The following is a 16,501-nucleotide window of genomic DNA, read 5'->3' as shown; positions in this document are numbered from 1 at the left end:
CTTTGTTTTATTTCACACAGGTAAGTCCTTTTGTAAAGCATTAACATACACCTCTTATTAGAGAACACCGGTTTTATTTGAGATATAGTGCAAATGGAGTCAACCATTGGTGGATTGTCAAAGAAAAACTGCGGCGGGTCAGTGTTAGAATAAGTTTCTGTCAAACATTAAATACAGTGAATAAAGTATTTAACATATAGACAGTAAAAATGCATAGTGTTGTATTTATTTCAGATGTAAAAAGAAAACATGTAGAGTTTAAGTCTGCCTGATGAATAAAAAAATCGCCTTGGATATCTGCAGCTATTGTCTCTGCAGTCAAACACAAAACTGCAGGGTTTCTCGTCGGACAACATGTTTACCTCATGGCTTTATAACGTTACTACGCTGAGAAACAATATATGAAATGTAAGTACATCGCGTGGTCCTTGTTAGAAAAGTTTTAAGATGCTTGTCGTATAAAAGTAGAAAGCCCAACCCAATATTTAAAATACTGGTCAGAAAAGATTACCGCCAACATCTGCACACCCTCACAAGACAACGGATCCAGTATAACAACATCTTTATGTATACCTTCTTGTGTCACGGTTTGTTCACTCAGACTTCTCTCTCTCTCTCTCTCTCTCTCTCTCTCTACGTGAGCTCTAAGCCACACACAGTGTGTGCCTAATTAAAAAGCTAAAATTATTACACAGTCAGAATGTGGCGGAAACAACAGTGAGAAAAACAATTTGATTATCTTTACAAGGAGTTAAAATATTTCATTTTTTTATAAATCTGACATACTACATTGATGGATCTATTGGTGGGCGTCCAGAAGCATGAGGTGTACGAACAGCCCAGCCGAGCTAATGACGTCCCCTCGCTTGGTGAGCAGTGGAACATGGCGATATCCTGTAGAAAAAAAAAGTAACTTTCACTTTTGTGTGTCTGTCACTTAATGCATGGAGTGGTAACGTATTTAATAGAGAGCCAAAGTTGGGTGTGAATATTACTACCACATCAAAAATCTTTTTGCACAAAACCATTTGTATATCCTACAGGGCTGTCTCAGAAAATTAGAATATTCTGATAAAGTTCTTTATCCTCTGTAATGCAATTACAAAAACAAAAATGTCATTCATTCTGGATTCATTACAAATCAACTGAAATATTGCAAGCCTTTTATTATTTTAATATTGCTGATTATGGCTAACATCTTCAGAAAACTCAAAAATCCTATCTAAAAATATTAGAATATCATGAAAAAGTAATTTTTGCTTTTTTTTAATTGCATTACAGAAGATAATGAACTGTATCACAATATTCTAATTTTCTTAGACAGTCCTGTATATTCGCTCAGTGCTCACCATTCTGCACGCTGGTGAGCGGAAGACAGTATTGGCCGATGAGATCGTTCTGGGATGTGGCGTCGTAATCCTCCACCACGAAACGGACCATAGCCAAGTCCGGGACATGGATGGTGTACTGGAAGCTTTCATTCCACATAGGGTTGAATCCTGCAAGATACATCCTTGGTTTTAATGGTGACCACCTGCTGATAGTTTTCATATTTTTCTGTATTTTTCAAAGGCGGTAAACCACTTGTATGGTGCATGAGTTTGGTCTGCTCACCGTTGTTGTCAATGTAGTGCGTCTCTTTGGTGGCAACATCTGCTGGCACGCCATAGATCTCCACCCGGACTAGAGGGTCCACAATGGATTTCTGTTTGTCCTTGTTAAGCTTTGGTAGCTGCTGAGCTGAGATCACCTATAAGGATAATGTAAAGTGATGAAATTATCTTTTAAATGGAAATAATATGAACCACTTTAAGATAAAATAAGATAATTCATTGATTCCATCGCGAAAATTAGTGTATCACAGCAGCGCAACAATAACAATAAATATGAATATAAATATGAACTGAAGAGGCAATTAAAAGGATGAAGACAGTAACAAGGATAAAAAAATCCAGGTTTAAATCAAATTGTATTCTGGAGTGTACACTCAAGACCTACAGCCTCACCATGACATGAAAACTCTTCTTCTTTAGCCAAGGCCCTTTGGACAGTGAGTTGGGATCAAACTGAGAGGACAAGCTCCTGTGAAATTCGGGCTTCAAGATGTAGCCGGACATTCCGTTTGGCAAAAAGCGTCCCTGGTTTAGGTGCATTTCCTTGGAGGGAGTCTGAAAGTTCAGCGCCACTGGCATTCAGGAAAAGAAGGTTGAGACAAGAGAGTTACTTAGACAACTCAGCAAACAATTATGATTTCTGGAGATACCAAATAACAATGTACCTATTTGGCAGCCAGCGTTCCACATCGGCACGGGGCTGTAGTTGGAGGAGTCAGTACGGGACCCGGCTGGGTAGATTCTACTCAGCTTGTCCATGTTGTGATGGACAAAGGCGGTAGCTGGAAGAATGCCATTGACACCATTAAAATCTGCATTAAGCCACTTTTCACTCTGTCCAACATTGCACTGAGGAGTCATGTTGCGTCGAGGTATTTACCCGAGGTCTCTGCCAAGTTGAAGGCTTTGCTCTCCTTGAAAGAGGACATCTCGTAGAAGGCCAGGTTGTCCTTGGCATGTTCAAATCCATTAAAGTGGACACTCTTGCAGTAGATGACAATGTCTGACAGCTCTTTGGCGAGTTTGATCTTCGATTTCTGAGAGGAAGGTTACTTTATTAGTGTACCTGTCCGTTGCTCAAAAAGGATTACCGTATCTAAACCCATCTCGATACCAAAACGTGAATTACAAATGTGTTTTTCTGATAAAAAAATGTGTTTATATTCATTGACCATTTTACGTTCGTTTTATCTCAATTTAAGCTTAAAATTAAAGCTTGTGTCTATCAGAGGAACAGCACATGTTAGATGTTTTGAAGAGCAGGTTAGAGAAGCCAGATTGAGATGGTTCAGTCATGTACAGAGGAGGGATAGTGAACGTATTGGTAGACGGATGCTGGAATTGGAGCTGACAGGCAGGAATTCTCAAGAAAGACCAAAGAGAAGATTTATGGACGTAATGAGAGAGGATATGAAAGTAGTTGGTGTGAGAGAGGAGGATACAGAGAATAGGGTTAGATGCAAAGGGTTGATTCGCTGTGGCGACCCCTGAAGGGAAAAGCCGAAAGGAAAAGAAGAAGAAGAAGCATAAAACTGTTAGCACCTTATATAACACCTATGCACCTGATTTAAGGCACAGCCACCAAACTGTGAATGTGGTCCACTGAAATTGGTGTTTCTACATTACCTTTTTTGTATTTAATTTTTTCGTATAGCATTTCTTTTTATCATTTTTTTTAAATTATTTTTTTAACTTTATTGTATTTTGATGTACCTGGCAGCTACGACAATTTAAAATTCCCCATGGTGATTATTATAGTCGTCTCTCTATCAATCTATAACTGGGCTGGATATTTTTTTTTAAATGGACAATAATAGCACATTTTCCATCACACAGTGCCTTGAAAAATAAACTTGTTAACTGATCAGCTGTTTGCATATAGTACATAGGTTTATTGAGGTGCATGCACCTGCAACGGAGCACATGACCCCTTGGTGAAAGTGAAACTGTTTTTCAATGCAAGAAAAAACAAATCAAATCTAATAAATAATCACTATTGTCTCTTATCTTACAGCAACTGATGTCATTGTTTGGCTCGACTTGACATACCTTGGCTTTTGCCTTCTGTCCGTTTTCCTGCTCTGCAGCCTCATCTTCCTCAGACACGGTGTCTTCCTCTATCGTGCTGTTGTTGGTGAAGGCGGAATCGAGTTTGTTCAGGCGTTTTCCCTTGATGAGGAACTTCCCTCTCAGCTCCTGTCAACATGCAACACATCAGGAAACACTGCAAATGATAAACCGGCATCCAACTTCAGACACAAGCTAACAGCTCATCGATTTTGCAGCACATTTGTCAGCGATGACTGTCATGTTACTCCCTCTCAACAGCCAATCACAGCAGGGCAAATGTTGCATAACAGAAGTAAGAATACAGAAGTCACAGTCATGAGTCCTATGGGAACGACATTCAAGACCGCTAAAGGGCTCGAGAAGGTCAACAAAACAAGTATTTAAGATGATTAAATTGAATTGAGATGCATTAAAGAAAAAAAAGACAAATCAAGAAAAATAAGGTGAGTATTATAGACACTAAATACCAAAATGACAGTAATTTCTTTTTATAAATAATCAGAATCCTCTTCTCTTCCAGATGGAAGGGACGAAGTGTATGAGTACATTATCATCATTTGGCATTGTGGAGTTTTTAAAATTTAAAAAACAATTAACAGCCTCTGTTTGGATCACATCAGTCTTGAAAAAAAATCCTCTTCAGCTCTGACACTGAAATCAGAACAGAGGAGGTCTTTTGGGTGCTTTTTTTTATTTTCAAATTCACAAACACTATTAACATGCGGAGAGTAAGCGAGGCTTCACACTGTCGCAGTTAGGATTGCGCTTTGGGGGGTTTTAAAGCACGCTCTTATAATTACAATAAATTTTGCTACAATCTCAAGAGCTTCCTCTCCTAGACAAATTACACAGTTAAACAAGTAAACAGGAAAATGAAAATATCTGGCAGAGTTTCATTGATTCAGGAGGTGGACAGTTTAGGTGTGGTTTTCCTCACTGTGTTTACTCGAGAGGGCACTTGTCGAGCAGAGCGGAGAATATTATGTTATGTGTTTCTCTCATAGGTTTACGTATAAAAGCCAAAAACCTCAGGTGACGGGAAGGTGGTGGGCATGGTGGTACCGAGAGGCTTTGTGACCAGAGCCTCGCCAAGGATGGAGATCAAGTAATGGGCCATGAGCTTTTGCTGGTCGATACTGCAGTGGTTCTCCAGTGACAATATCACCGGGTAGTCAGACGTCTGAAGAAACACAACAAAAGGACACAATATGATCACATTCCTGCAGGAATTTGATACAGCCGCTGTCCCGAAAGGGGTCATTGCCCATACCTTGAAGGCATAGTCTTTAATGACTTTGATAACGTCTCTGAAGAGAACTTTTGAAGTCAGCGTGTAACCATGGTAAATAACAGGCTCGCCATTCGCGCCGTCCCAGCAGTCCAGCTCCACGCATCGGCAGCTCTTCATCAGCGCTCTGTGGAAAAAGGACGTCCTTACAGTCTGCAGTTTGAAAGCCTCGCTGAGTGTGTTCCCTACCCTAAAGAAAGCTACCTTATGTAGGCCTCTGTGCTACTGGGTCCTTTTAGCTGATCCTCCATCAGGTACGTGTTGTGTGAGGAGGAAATAAAGTAATTGTTGAGGGGCTGCCTCATATCCTGGTACACATCCTTATGGCCCGGATTGAGGATGGAGCCGTCTTCGTGGTTGAGATACATCAGGAAGCCATCTTTGCTCATTAGTTTCTTCTGCTTTGCTGAGGGAACGATATGAAGACCAACAGACATGACGTATATGTTACAAATTTAGACGGATCTTTTTCCCGTTATGAAACCTACCTGTTGCATCGACCTCATATTTTTCGATCAATTTGTGAACGTCCTCAATGGTCACCTGCTCCCTCTGCTCATTCAGCAGGAAGTTCATGAGGTCCCGGGCACTCATGTGACCGTCTGCCTCGGCGTATTTCCCATAGATCACGTTTATCTCTTCTCTTTGGGTGAGCAGATCGTAAAAGTGCTTGATCTCGGAGCCTTCCAAGGAACCCGAGTTGGACTCGTCACATTTCTGTTTAACATGGCACACGTGATTGTTTTCAGAATGTAATTCGGGCATACGAGAAACCAATATGAAGGAAAAAGAGCAAGGAGGGGAGGTCTTCTACCTACCTTGAAGAGGTCTTCAGCATATGTGTCGTCCACCTCAATGTTAATCTGCCGCAGGAAGTGCTTCAGTTCCTTCAGTGTCATCTTGTTGTCCTCGTTCTTGTCGGCCTTCCTCATGCAGCTGATGATCCAGCTGGCATATCGATGTAAGGTTACAACGACAACAAGTAACACCCGAATTTGGAGCTGAAACGGCCACAGACACTTTCGAAGAGCGCGCATGTGAAGCAATCGTCAAGGATACTGTTCACGCTTCTGCTGGGAGTTGAGGTTGCGCATGTTGCTGATGACCTTCTCCAGGCCTTCAACCCACCGTTTGGCCTCCTCCTCATTGTCCGCCATCAGGTCAAGGGCCTTCTTGCGGCCCTTGAAGACGATGGTAAAGCACCGCTCATCGTCGCTGGGTTCCGTGTGCTTGTTGAGACCCTCGGACTGTCGGCCCTTGCGCACAGAATCGATGTCATCGATGGAGACTGTTTGGAGAGAGAGGAGGTCATGGTGTGAGGTCACCGGTATGTTTGGCAGTGGAGTGCATTAGCAGATGCAAGCTCTTGAAAAGTAGGAACAGCCCTGTGATAACACCCTGAGAAATCACAATCAAATAATTTGACTTTCTACTTTACCTGCGGAAATAAGAATGCATACATTTCATTTGTTGCTAAATTTCTTGTCAAGCATTTTTTAAGTATCACTTTAAAGTATCATTCAAATCATTTTTTGGGGGGGACAGGCCTCTTTAATCTTTTCCCTCTATTTTTCAAGGTAAAAGTTTTATGTTTTTTCTTTGTTTTTTTAATTTGCAATGGTTTATCTTTAAGGTTACTTTTGAATTATTACTTTTAAAGTCTTCCCGTGTCTGCATGGGTTTCCACCAGGCTCTCTCCACCAGGTTTTTGGTGTTCCTATTTATTATGTGTTTGGTGTTTGAACGCAGTCAACTATACACAGAAGCTAAAACCCTATATACCACAGGTGTCAAACTCATTGGAGCTCAGGGGCCACATGGAGGAAAATATATTCTCATGTGGGTCGGACGTGTGAAATCATGACATATTAACCTTTGTTAATATACCTATAGTTCAATTCACCCCTGAAACCTCGTATCTTTTAGCTTTGCAAGCCCAATTAAACTTGTTTGTTGCCCTGATTCGGCCCTCGCCCCTCGAGTTTGACACCCCTGCTATATACAGTAAGTCCCTTGCTTGGCCACTTGGCGCTTCATTGAGTCAGCAGAGAGCCAGTTACAAACGGCCCCAGTGGGTGACTTAAAAAAAAAAGGAAAGTCTGTTTAATGCCAACAGCTCCAAGCAGTGACTCACATTATGTAAAATGAAGGCTTCCAGAAATTCTACAATCTAAATATGAAGAGAGAAGTAACACATGCATCTCCCCTCAGCAACTGTCAAAGCTACTTCTAAGTTCTTTCATTTTAATATTCCTTACAGCCTTGGCTTCAAGATACTCCAGGCATTCTTGGTTCTGCTGATGACAGCTATTTTCTCATAAAAGGACAAATTAGAAAAAAGGCCAAATAGTGAAGTTCTTGGAAGTCAAAGAAACTTTCCTTGAGGTGAATGTTTCTCATTCGATAAGATAGCAGTGTTTAAAGATCTTTTTGACACACTTAACACACAACTCCCCCAGATGACGCCGCTTTATCAACAGGAAAGCTCTGTGTCGGAGTTCCCTTCTGCCTTCCAAAACAACAGACACTGACATGCTAGAACTTGACCTCAGCAAAATGTTGAGATAACCGCACTGCCTGTTACATTATCTGTGTTTGTCCACAACATATGTTCTTTCTGTCTATATTATTTGCTCTGTTGGTCTGATCCCCCATGTAGATGTTTTTTTATATTTTATAGTGTATGCTGTTAAAATGTTAAAAGGACATCATATATCCAATAAGAGGTGTGAAAAAGGGAGGAGGGAATCAATTCCATGATCCTTCTCTTCGCTTTAAAAATGGCACCACAATAATATATTTGCTAACACATACAGTTTTTCCAGTAAGCATCTGAGGAAGAGCCTATTTTTTGCTCAAAACATCGAGCATGCATGTGAGAATCGGTGTTTCATGTTATATATAAAATAGATCAAGTTTTCTTTCTGGAGCATTTTTTGGTGTGCAGATTTTTTGAAAACTCTACTACCTCAAACCTAAACATTCAGTTGACTTGATCCAAACTAAAAGTACGTCAGCACACCCCAGTCGGATTCAGGATTCAAACCGAGAATCGGCACCACCGTGCTTCTGCATCCAATATTGAGCTTCCTAATATTCCAATTTCCAACAGAAGGCTGGCAAGGCTTCCATAGTTGCTGCAGTATAATGGGAATTTCAGAGGACTCTTTTTAGTGAGTTACTCTATTGCAGAGGTTCAAATTGCATTGATATTCAAATGTATGTAATGTTTCATCTGAATTGAATTACTTTTACCTTTTACAATATTCCTAATAATACAAAAATATTCCAGTGGAAACCACCCTTTTGAGCATTGCAGATGATGCCATAGTGACATCATATGATGCACATATAATATTACAACAATTATGCATTTACAGGAACTGTTAAGCGCAACACTAATAAAAATTATTATTATTATTATTATTATCATAATGATAATTATAACTATAATTATCATTATAATTATACAAAAAAATCATATATGATCTACTAGATCATACTAAAAATAAAATAGGGATATCTACCAAAAACATCCACAGAACAACAGCTTCTCCACTGTAGTTTTTGGTGACGCCTCCCCCTGTTTGTTACTAACAATGAAATTTTCCCTTCAGTCTACCCAAGTCAAGTTATTTAGGACGGCATCCGTGTCACGAGATCACGCAAAGTTCATTTTCTAGCCTGAGGATGGAAATAGCTCAAAATTTCCAGTCAGTATTTCAGGGGCTATGATGTTGCTGTGGTGTAAATCAGTCTGATTGCGAAGCATAAATAATTTGTTTACTAGCATATCTTCTCTTTTTTTTCATAATTAGTATTGATAAATGTCTAGTATGAATTCCTGAAATTATGGTTTGTGGGGAACAACAACAACACCACTGATTTTGCATTTATATATATATGTGTGTGTGTGTGTATGTGTGTGTGTGTGTGTGTGTGTGTTTGTGTGTGTGTGTGTGTATGTGTGTGTGTGTGTGTGTGTGTGAATATGAATAGAAAATAACAGAAAATAACAGAATTTATTAAGAAACATGTAATGTGCAAATGTGCAGGAGTGTCCCATAAAGCTCCAACAAAAATCCCTCTGTGTCACAATCCCATGACAGAATAAAAGTGTCTCTTATTTGGGTTCCTACTCCTTCTGCTCACTTGTTTTTTTCCTGCCACACCCAGTCAAATAATAAATAGGGAATTTGCCTTCCGTCCCACAGGGATCAAAATATGTAGTTTTCAAACATATTGCATAATGACACCAGGATGATCCAAAATCTTATTTACCAATTAGTGCATTCCTTAAACGGAGCAATTTACCCAAAAGAGCCCTTTGAGACTGGTGAAGAGATGCTCTCAGACATTTTGTTCCTGTTTGTACAACATTCAGATGCTCTAGTCATCAAACGCATTCCATGAAAATTTGATAGCTATAAAACAGTTTGATGAAGTCTGCTCCCATTTCATCGCCTTGCACATCTGAATGAAGCACATGTACTCATAAACTCATGATCCACATTTGTGACAGATGCCTTCTCAGTCATGTAGTGGAGGACTCTCTGCATGCTTCACTTTTCCATTTGCTCAGGCTGAACTCTATTGTTGAGCAGCTTAGTGCACGGAAGAGCATCCATGACCAAGCATGATGTAATCACACTAAATGTCAACAACTGCCCTTTCAACAAAACACTAAAGACTATTAGCTTTGGAGGCCATAGGGGCAGCTCGTGTTGTGGTTGTGCAGCTACGACCATTAAGACTTTACAATATCCATCTCACTGAAGAACAACCATTGTTCTTGGGAGGATCGAAATATAAAAAAAGCTAAAGGTCACGCAACTTGAGGGTAAAATGAAGCAATGGGGGAGAGGGGGGGGTGAAACTTACTCAAGGCCAGGTGCTATTCACTCAGCTGACCGCTGCATGAACAAAATACCTCAGAAGCGCTCAGCAGAAGGAGAGTGTTTGTTCAATCTGTGCATACAAGTTATCCCAACACTCCACTGTGGAGGAGTTTAGGGAGATGAATATGAACCAGTCTCTATGAACCAGAGACTCCATCTGAAGAGATGAAGCCCACAATTCTTCTGTCACATCATTTGAATCAAGCAGACATTGCTTGAATACCAGATGATGTCTGATGAAAGGGATTATTGTGCTAAGCCTGACAGAGTCTGCATTTCAGTTTGCAAAACACAATCTTTACCAGCCAATGGGGTCATTTCAAAAGTTTGTGAGCGAAAACTTGAATTTCATGTCAATTTTCAGCTTTTTTGTTTGCTACTAATACAACATGCATTTGCTACAACAAGATGCATTATAATCATCCAAAGTGAAATGCTGCCATTAGTGTTTCACCTTACAGTCAAACACAGTAGTTGCACTTTTATCACAACTACCAAGACAGTGGATGTATATGTGGCTGCATGTGTTTTGGTCATGTTACTAAATGGATGTATCAAAAAAAAAATCCCTTTCACTGGAAAAAAAACTTAAGCATGAAAAGACTAGCAGGCTTGAAACTAAAAAATTAATTGATGGTAAACTTCATATTATGGATAAAATAATTATTTCAGTAAATTAGCAAGCCATTACAAGTTATATTTTGATTGGTCTTTATAATCTCATTCAGTATCACCTTCACCTTCCGTTTTCCACCTTTTTTGTTAATAAGATGTATCATCACTGCTCGCTTCTGGATTCTGGATTTCTTTATTTAACTTACGGAAAAAGTGATAATGTTCTGCAGACATTCATCGATTATATAAGTGTCTATGGTTTCCAAAAAGAGCTGATGTGTGAGCAGCTGTAGCAGTATTGGGACTTTTGGACAATATAAGAACGACATTACACTCAATTTAAAAAAAGAAACCTTCAAAAATAAACCCAAGCAGAAAATGAAAAAAAGAAAATTTTGGTTGTTCCTCTTTAGAGAAATTCAACACATTTATGTAAAGGAATGCATACCTTTGACCACTTTCATGTCCTTTTCTCCTCCCTCTACATTCATATATGCTCAAACACAAACTGTGGGCACTAGAAATGCCAATATTGGGAATATCTAGCATGGCCCACTGCCCTTTTTTTCACTGTTTGTAAGAGAGGGAAACTCAGGTGGGGACATGGTGCAGGAGGTAGAGCAATCCTCTTTAGAATCAAATATTCCCAGTTCAGTTCCCGGCGCCTCCTAGTGTGTCAAAATGGTGTTGAGCAAGACACTAACTGCCTGGCGCTGGTGGACAGCAACCTACTGCTCATGTTTCATCCATGATGGGTTACTTGCAGAGAATGAATTTCCCCATGGGGATTGAGAAATAATAATTATTATTATTATTGTTATAGGACAGAGTTTATCAGTCCCGGTAGCAGCTGCAGCTTGCAGCCCTGGAGAGAAGGACACTCGCACTCTGACACTGAATCAATGAGGCATACAGCAAAAGAACACAATCTGTCTTTGACCGACGGCAAAACAGCCAGGAAAGGCACAACAATTTTCCTGTCTGATTAGAGAGCAAGTTACCTTTTCTTTATGAGTAAGATAGTATACAGCAAGCTATTAAAGGGTCTTGAAAAGGACAGCTGCGAGTAGTGGAATAGAGGAGGATGAATTGAAAGGTCGGAGAAACCCTGTGGAGAACAGGCCCGTGACACTTGTCGGCATTGCTGATATCCTTGTAAAATGAAAAAAAAGAAAAAAAAAAAAAAGGAACGAAAGCACAGACGGTGTCGACACTCACAGGTCTGGTCTCTCTTGAACTTCTTGTGGGATTCATGCCACATGGTCTTGCAGTCTTCCTGCAATTTGTAATAGCGGTTCTTCTTCCAAGAGCTTGAGCGGACCTTGACCAGCACCCCACCGATGAGCAGGAACTGGAGGTCTGCATCGCCCTCCAAACCTTTGCATTAGCAGAAAGAAGTTGGAGTTAAAATAAGCAAAGTTAGCTGACAAATTATATCTGAAGTGGCCGTGTCCATGGAGGTTTGACAATAACTTTTGTGATTAATTCAAAAACGTGGCTTGGATTTTTTTATTTTTTCCAATGAATATCAGTTCTCGTTTTGAGTTGGCTTGGCGCCATTAGGAACCATCATCACAGGATAAAATACCATTTTACAAAAGCAAGTGGTTTGGAAGTTTGATGTCACTTGAGCTTCTGTACCTTGTAAATATTAGCAACTGAAGGTAGCAGCACACAAGCCTTTTTTGTATGTTATTGTATGTTGTATGGAGTTCTAATGTTCAGTCGGATTTGAATTCTCGCATCTCAAGCTCAAGAGAGCAGCTGAGTGCACAAAACCGTGACAGAATAATTTTTCAACAGTACCACTGGACATCTTAAGCACATCACAGATGACTTGGAATTGTGTGTCACGACACATACTGATACTTTTACAGTTCTCGTAAATTCAAAGATAACCTCAGCTCATCCAACCCCTCCCAGAGCATTAGATGAGAATAAGAGTCTGAGAGTCAGCTTGTAGTTCGAACTTTAGTCTGACAAGTCAGCTGTTACAAGGGCTGTTGCTGTGCTATCAGTTGCAAAATGATACACCTGTGTTTCTGCCCACTGGTTCTGGAGAACGATGTAGAAGAAGGTCTCTTATCTCTCTGGAGAACCTGGCTGGTTCAGATAGCGTTGAAAAGGGTGTGTGACATCTGCTGATTCATAGTGCACGTGCAATGTTGTGAAACCACAATAAACTCATGTTGGCAGGACAAAGTTTATTTTTTTCTTCTGTTTAAGCTGATGACCTAATGTGAGTATTTTGTCAGTGAATGTAGAGGTCAGGGGCTTTTAACTTTCTTCTTTGGAGGAGAAAAACTTCAAATATGCCATTAAATGTAAATATACAGACACTATCACCACTTGTTCCTCTGGGGAGCAAAGGGTATCTGAGGATAGCGACGTTCACCTCGACTACACCAGCAGCTCAGACTGTGTCTGGCCCGTGGGCAGAGCCCTGACATTACACACATTTTTTCCCGAATCATACCATCATCTCGTTGGGGATGTTTATAGGAAGAGACTGCACGAGGGAACCTGACCACCTCACAGCCACCGCAAGGAGCTCAAGTCTCTCGGTCACGATGTGCAGTAGTAACCTGTCGCCTCCTTTTATTCATGTAATCCACTTTTCCTTTTAAAAGTGTGCATCACGCTCCCTCCCTTTCAACATCTCAACAGAGAAGCCACTATGCCTTTCAAATTTTGGACTTCCCCCTCTCAGACACATGATTCATACTTATAAGATACAATTATTAGAATCAGATGAGCTTTGCTTTTTTACCCAGATTGCTTACAGGAGGCCTAAAAAAATCTAACATCTAACATCTGCGTTATACCGACAACGCCCTGAGAGGCAAGCTGAAACAAAGAGTAATTGAGAGGTAGACTATCTGTGCGTGAAGCCTCCGAGGCATAACTTCATTGTGGGCAGAGAGAAATGTTTGTTTTCATGCAACACTGTCAAGGGAAGGTTCATTCAGCTGTATATACACTGTCCAAAAACCACGCTATCTGTAAAATCTTTACTATCTGTTCTAAGTGCAGCACACCCTAAGCCCTTTGACCCCTTTGGCTTAGCAATATTTTAAAAAAAGAAGAAGCGAAAGCTTGATTGCACACATTGACAAAATTACAATATATAAAACATTTTTGAGCAGGATAAAGGACATGGAAATTATTAGTACTGTGGAGTGCAAGATTAAACATACACACACACACAGAGGATTGTAACATAACAAATGTTGGACCGGTTTGCAATTATATTCCTCACAAACCCATTCTGAATCAGACTTTTTGATATCCATTATGAGTTGAATTTTCCAAATGGGCTTTTTTCCAGGATGTGTTGCATAATCTCTCTCTCTCTCTACACTCTGATTTGGAGCAGGAGGCAGTTTTCACCAAGTCTCATAGACCACATGACATGTATTTCTAAACTGACAAGTTCTCCACTTTATATATCTTACATGAAGGCGCTGACCAAACACAAACACACACCCACACAAACACACACACACACACACCATTGTTGCCTACATTCAATCCTTGGATGGAGCATTGAATTTTCCTGCTGTCTGAACCAGTTTCTACGGGGATCTTGAGATTTTGTGTTTGAGTAATTTGTGTGTCAATAACTGTCCCGCTTTGAAATCACAGTGTCCGTGACATGACAGATATATGATGGAAAAAAGACACAATATACAAGGTGCACCCCACGCACATACACACCGACCCCCTCCCTCTGAGTCGTCAACATGGCTGAAGGAATGCACAGCTCCAGGCAGTGAGAGAGGCTCTGCACGCCTCCAAAACTGCATCAAAGGGAAAACAAAACTAAGCAAACTGGACAAAACTGTTTTCTCAGCAAAGTTCAACATTTGTAGTTTCTGGGGACAATATCTGAACCACACCCCCATCCCCTAAAGGACCAACTTTGTAAATAATGGATGTTTGTCTGCTGGGAGGGGGGAATAACGCACCTTTCAGGACTTACCTATGCGTTTTCCGTTCTCCTGGGCGACCTTTTTCATGTGTTCCCTGAAAGCCAGCTCTTCGGATTTTGTCCTTTTTGGACGTTTGTGGAAACACGACATTGTGAACCAAGGGTTTCTTACCTTTATCCTTCACTTGGAAAAAATAAGAAATATATCCACTCTGCCTTTTTTTCCACACAGAGAAAAAAATAAAACCCGGCACTGAGGAGTTTTCACTGTAGGGGCGGGTCCTGACGGTCTATTACACTGTCATACACTTCTGAGCCGCTGAGACTCATGCTTTGAACGTTTAACAAACTTGCATGTTTATTTTTGTCAGCATAACCGGTGTCTACATCAGTATATTTCAATGTTTTAGTAATGTTTACAATGCTCTTACAGCGCGTTTTTTTTCAACAGACGCACTTGAACTTCCATTTATAACGCATGTCTACGCACACACACACACACACACACACACACACACACACACACACACACACACACACACACACACACACACACACACATTCACGGTAGAAAAAAAAGTGCTGAGCGAGTTGCAACAGTGGAATTAGATTTTTTCCCTCCCCTCCCAAGACGCAACCGGTTTTCCCAACTCACACTCCTATTTTTAAAACCACATTAAAATGGTTAAATGCCTTTTAAACCGTATAGTGTAACAGCGCCACCTCCCGGTGAGCTTAGATTATACTTTAAGGTGGGAAAATTCACGTGGATTCTCATTGAAAACACTAAAAATAGACATTGACGTTGACGTTTTGTTTATGGACAATATTAGAGGATAGTGAGTCGTTTAAAAAAAAAGTCCAATTAAATTGACTTGAACGCACGTCAAAACTCGATTGTAGTTGAATAATCCAACACTTCAACTTTGTTAAAAGTACTATTTCGCTCGTTTTCATTCTCGAAGACAAACACAAGGTAACGGCTTTTAGCACAATACATATATTTGACTTTACAGGCTGATTTGAATCTGTGCGTCACCGTCAACTCACCGTGTCTCCCCGCCGTGCCATTGGCCTCCATTCTGTCTCCTGGCCGGGATAAATCACCAAAAACGCCCTTTCCCCCCTCCAGAGGAGAGTCCACTGTGGGACAACCGTGCACCGTCTCTGCGCCTCCCGTATCGGCACCGAGCCTTGGACTGAACCGAGCCCCGCCGCCGGCCCATCCCGCTCCGCTGTCCACACCCACTGCAACACCGGTTTGACAAGTGTGTGAGTGTGTGTGTGAGTGTGTGTGTGTTTGCTGTTCACAGTGCCATTCAGTCCACACAATCCAAACACTTTGGGATGGAATTCCGCCTCGAACAAACACCGCGATGACACTCAGAGTAAATCTGGACACGATTTGTTTTGATTTGAGTTTTTTGAACGGAAAGAAGTGATTTATTTCAAAAAGCCTATGTTTTAACTGTTTATGTTGTTGCCATATCTTGTGCAGATCTGCCCTTCGATCGTCAACTGTTGCACACACGCTTTATTTTCATATAAAGTATTGAGAGAACAGCTTTTTTTAATATAGAAACATATTCATTCAAAGTGTCAGTGAATACATTATGTGAGGTTTCGTCAAATTTCTTGGGAACAATGATTCTGGCAAAACAGACCCAAAGCAGGCTTTCAAAGCACCATACGCCTGATGGCTGTTTCATCAAATCAAAGAAAACTTATTTCATGCGTTTATAATTTCAATTTTTAGTTAATATTAAGTAAACTGTGTCGTGCGCGGGACACATAAGCTTCTGTAAATGAATCAGTGGACTGTAGTAAATGTGGACTGAGACAAATCCCTCTTTGTGCCTCTTTATTATCAGTGTCAACCGGTCCATTCTGTTCTGTGAACTCTCTCGTTGGACAGAACCCGGTGGGAAAGAAAGCTCTGGCTCCGAAACTACTGCAATGTTACCTTCACAAAGTCCGTTCTGTCCCCCATCAGTTTCGATTTTAAGTGCAACATGAAGGGGTTAGCACATCCTCACATACTGCAATTTTGACCCTCTTTAAAAGACTGCCAAAATTAGTCCTACTT

At 40.6% G+C, this 16,501-nt stretch overlaps 1 protein-coding gene across 3 annotated transcripts; it reads right to left on the bottom strand.

Moving 5' to 3' along the window:
• Nucleotides 1-57: 57 nt before the first annotated feature.
• On the bottom strand, nt 58-15,647 carry plcd1a (phospholipase C, delta 1a). 3 transcript variants are annotated; one of them, XM_086151130.1, is made up of 15 exons: nt 15,466-15,647; nt 11,703-11,861; nt 6,031-6,259; nt 5,790-5,919; nt 5,460-5,688; nt 5,176-5,377; nt 4,954-5,098; nt 4,711-4,863; nt 3,663-3,809; nt 2,494-2,650; nt 2,279-2,395; nt 2,007-2,185; nt 1,615-1,750; nt 1,350-1,499; nt 58-894 (listed from the first exon to the last, which is right to left on the bottom strand). In XM_086151130.1, exons 1-15 carry the CDS (start codon nt 15,494-15,496, stop codon nt 800-802), a joined length of 2,259 nt encoding a protein of 752 aa, XP_086007256.1. In that variant the 5' UTR covers nt 15,497-15,647; the 3' UTR covers nt 58-799. The 3 variants fall into 3 exon arrangements, with proteins under 3 accessions (XP_086007256.1, XP_086007255.1, XP_086007258.1); XM_086151129.1 differs by lacking the exon at nt 15,466-15,647 and adding an exon at nt 14,467-14,621; XM_086151132.1 differs by lacking the exon at nt 15,466-15,647 and adding an exon at nt 14,202-14,244.
• Nucleotides 15,648-16,501: the final 854 nt, after the last annotated feature.

Source organism: Fistularia commersonii, chromosome 8 (assembly GCF_037954325.1).
Source record: "Fistularia commersonii isolate RoL2024-O1a breed Wild chromosome 8, RoL_Fcom_v1.0, whole genome shotgun sequence".
NCBI lineage: Eukaryota > Metazoa > Chordata > Actinopteri > Syngnathiformes > Fistulariidae > Fistularia > Fistularia commersonii.
The sequence above is the reverse complement of the archived record's forward strand: the minus strand, read 5'-3'. Positions and strand labels throughout refer to the sequence as shown.

What these genes read in the sequence shown, in the direction of transcription:
- plcd1a (XM_086151129.1), bottom strand. Translation starts at nt 14,566, where the DNA reads ATGTCGTGTTTCCACAAACGTCCAAAAAGGACAAAATCCGAAGAGCTG. An exon ending in GTTCAAGAGAGACCAGACCT is followed by an intron (nt 6,260 to 11,702) that starts GTGAGTGTCGAC and finishes CTCTCCAAACAG; the next exon opens with TCTCCATCGATGACATCGAT. An exon ending in TTAAAGACTATGCCTTCAAG is followed by an intron (nt 4,864 to 4,953) that starts GTATGGGCAATG and finishes GTGTTTCTTCAG; the next exon opens with ACGTCTGACTACCCGGTGAT.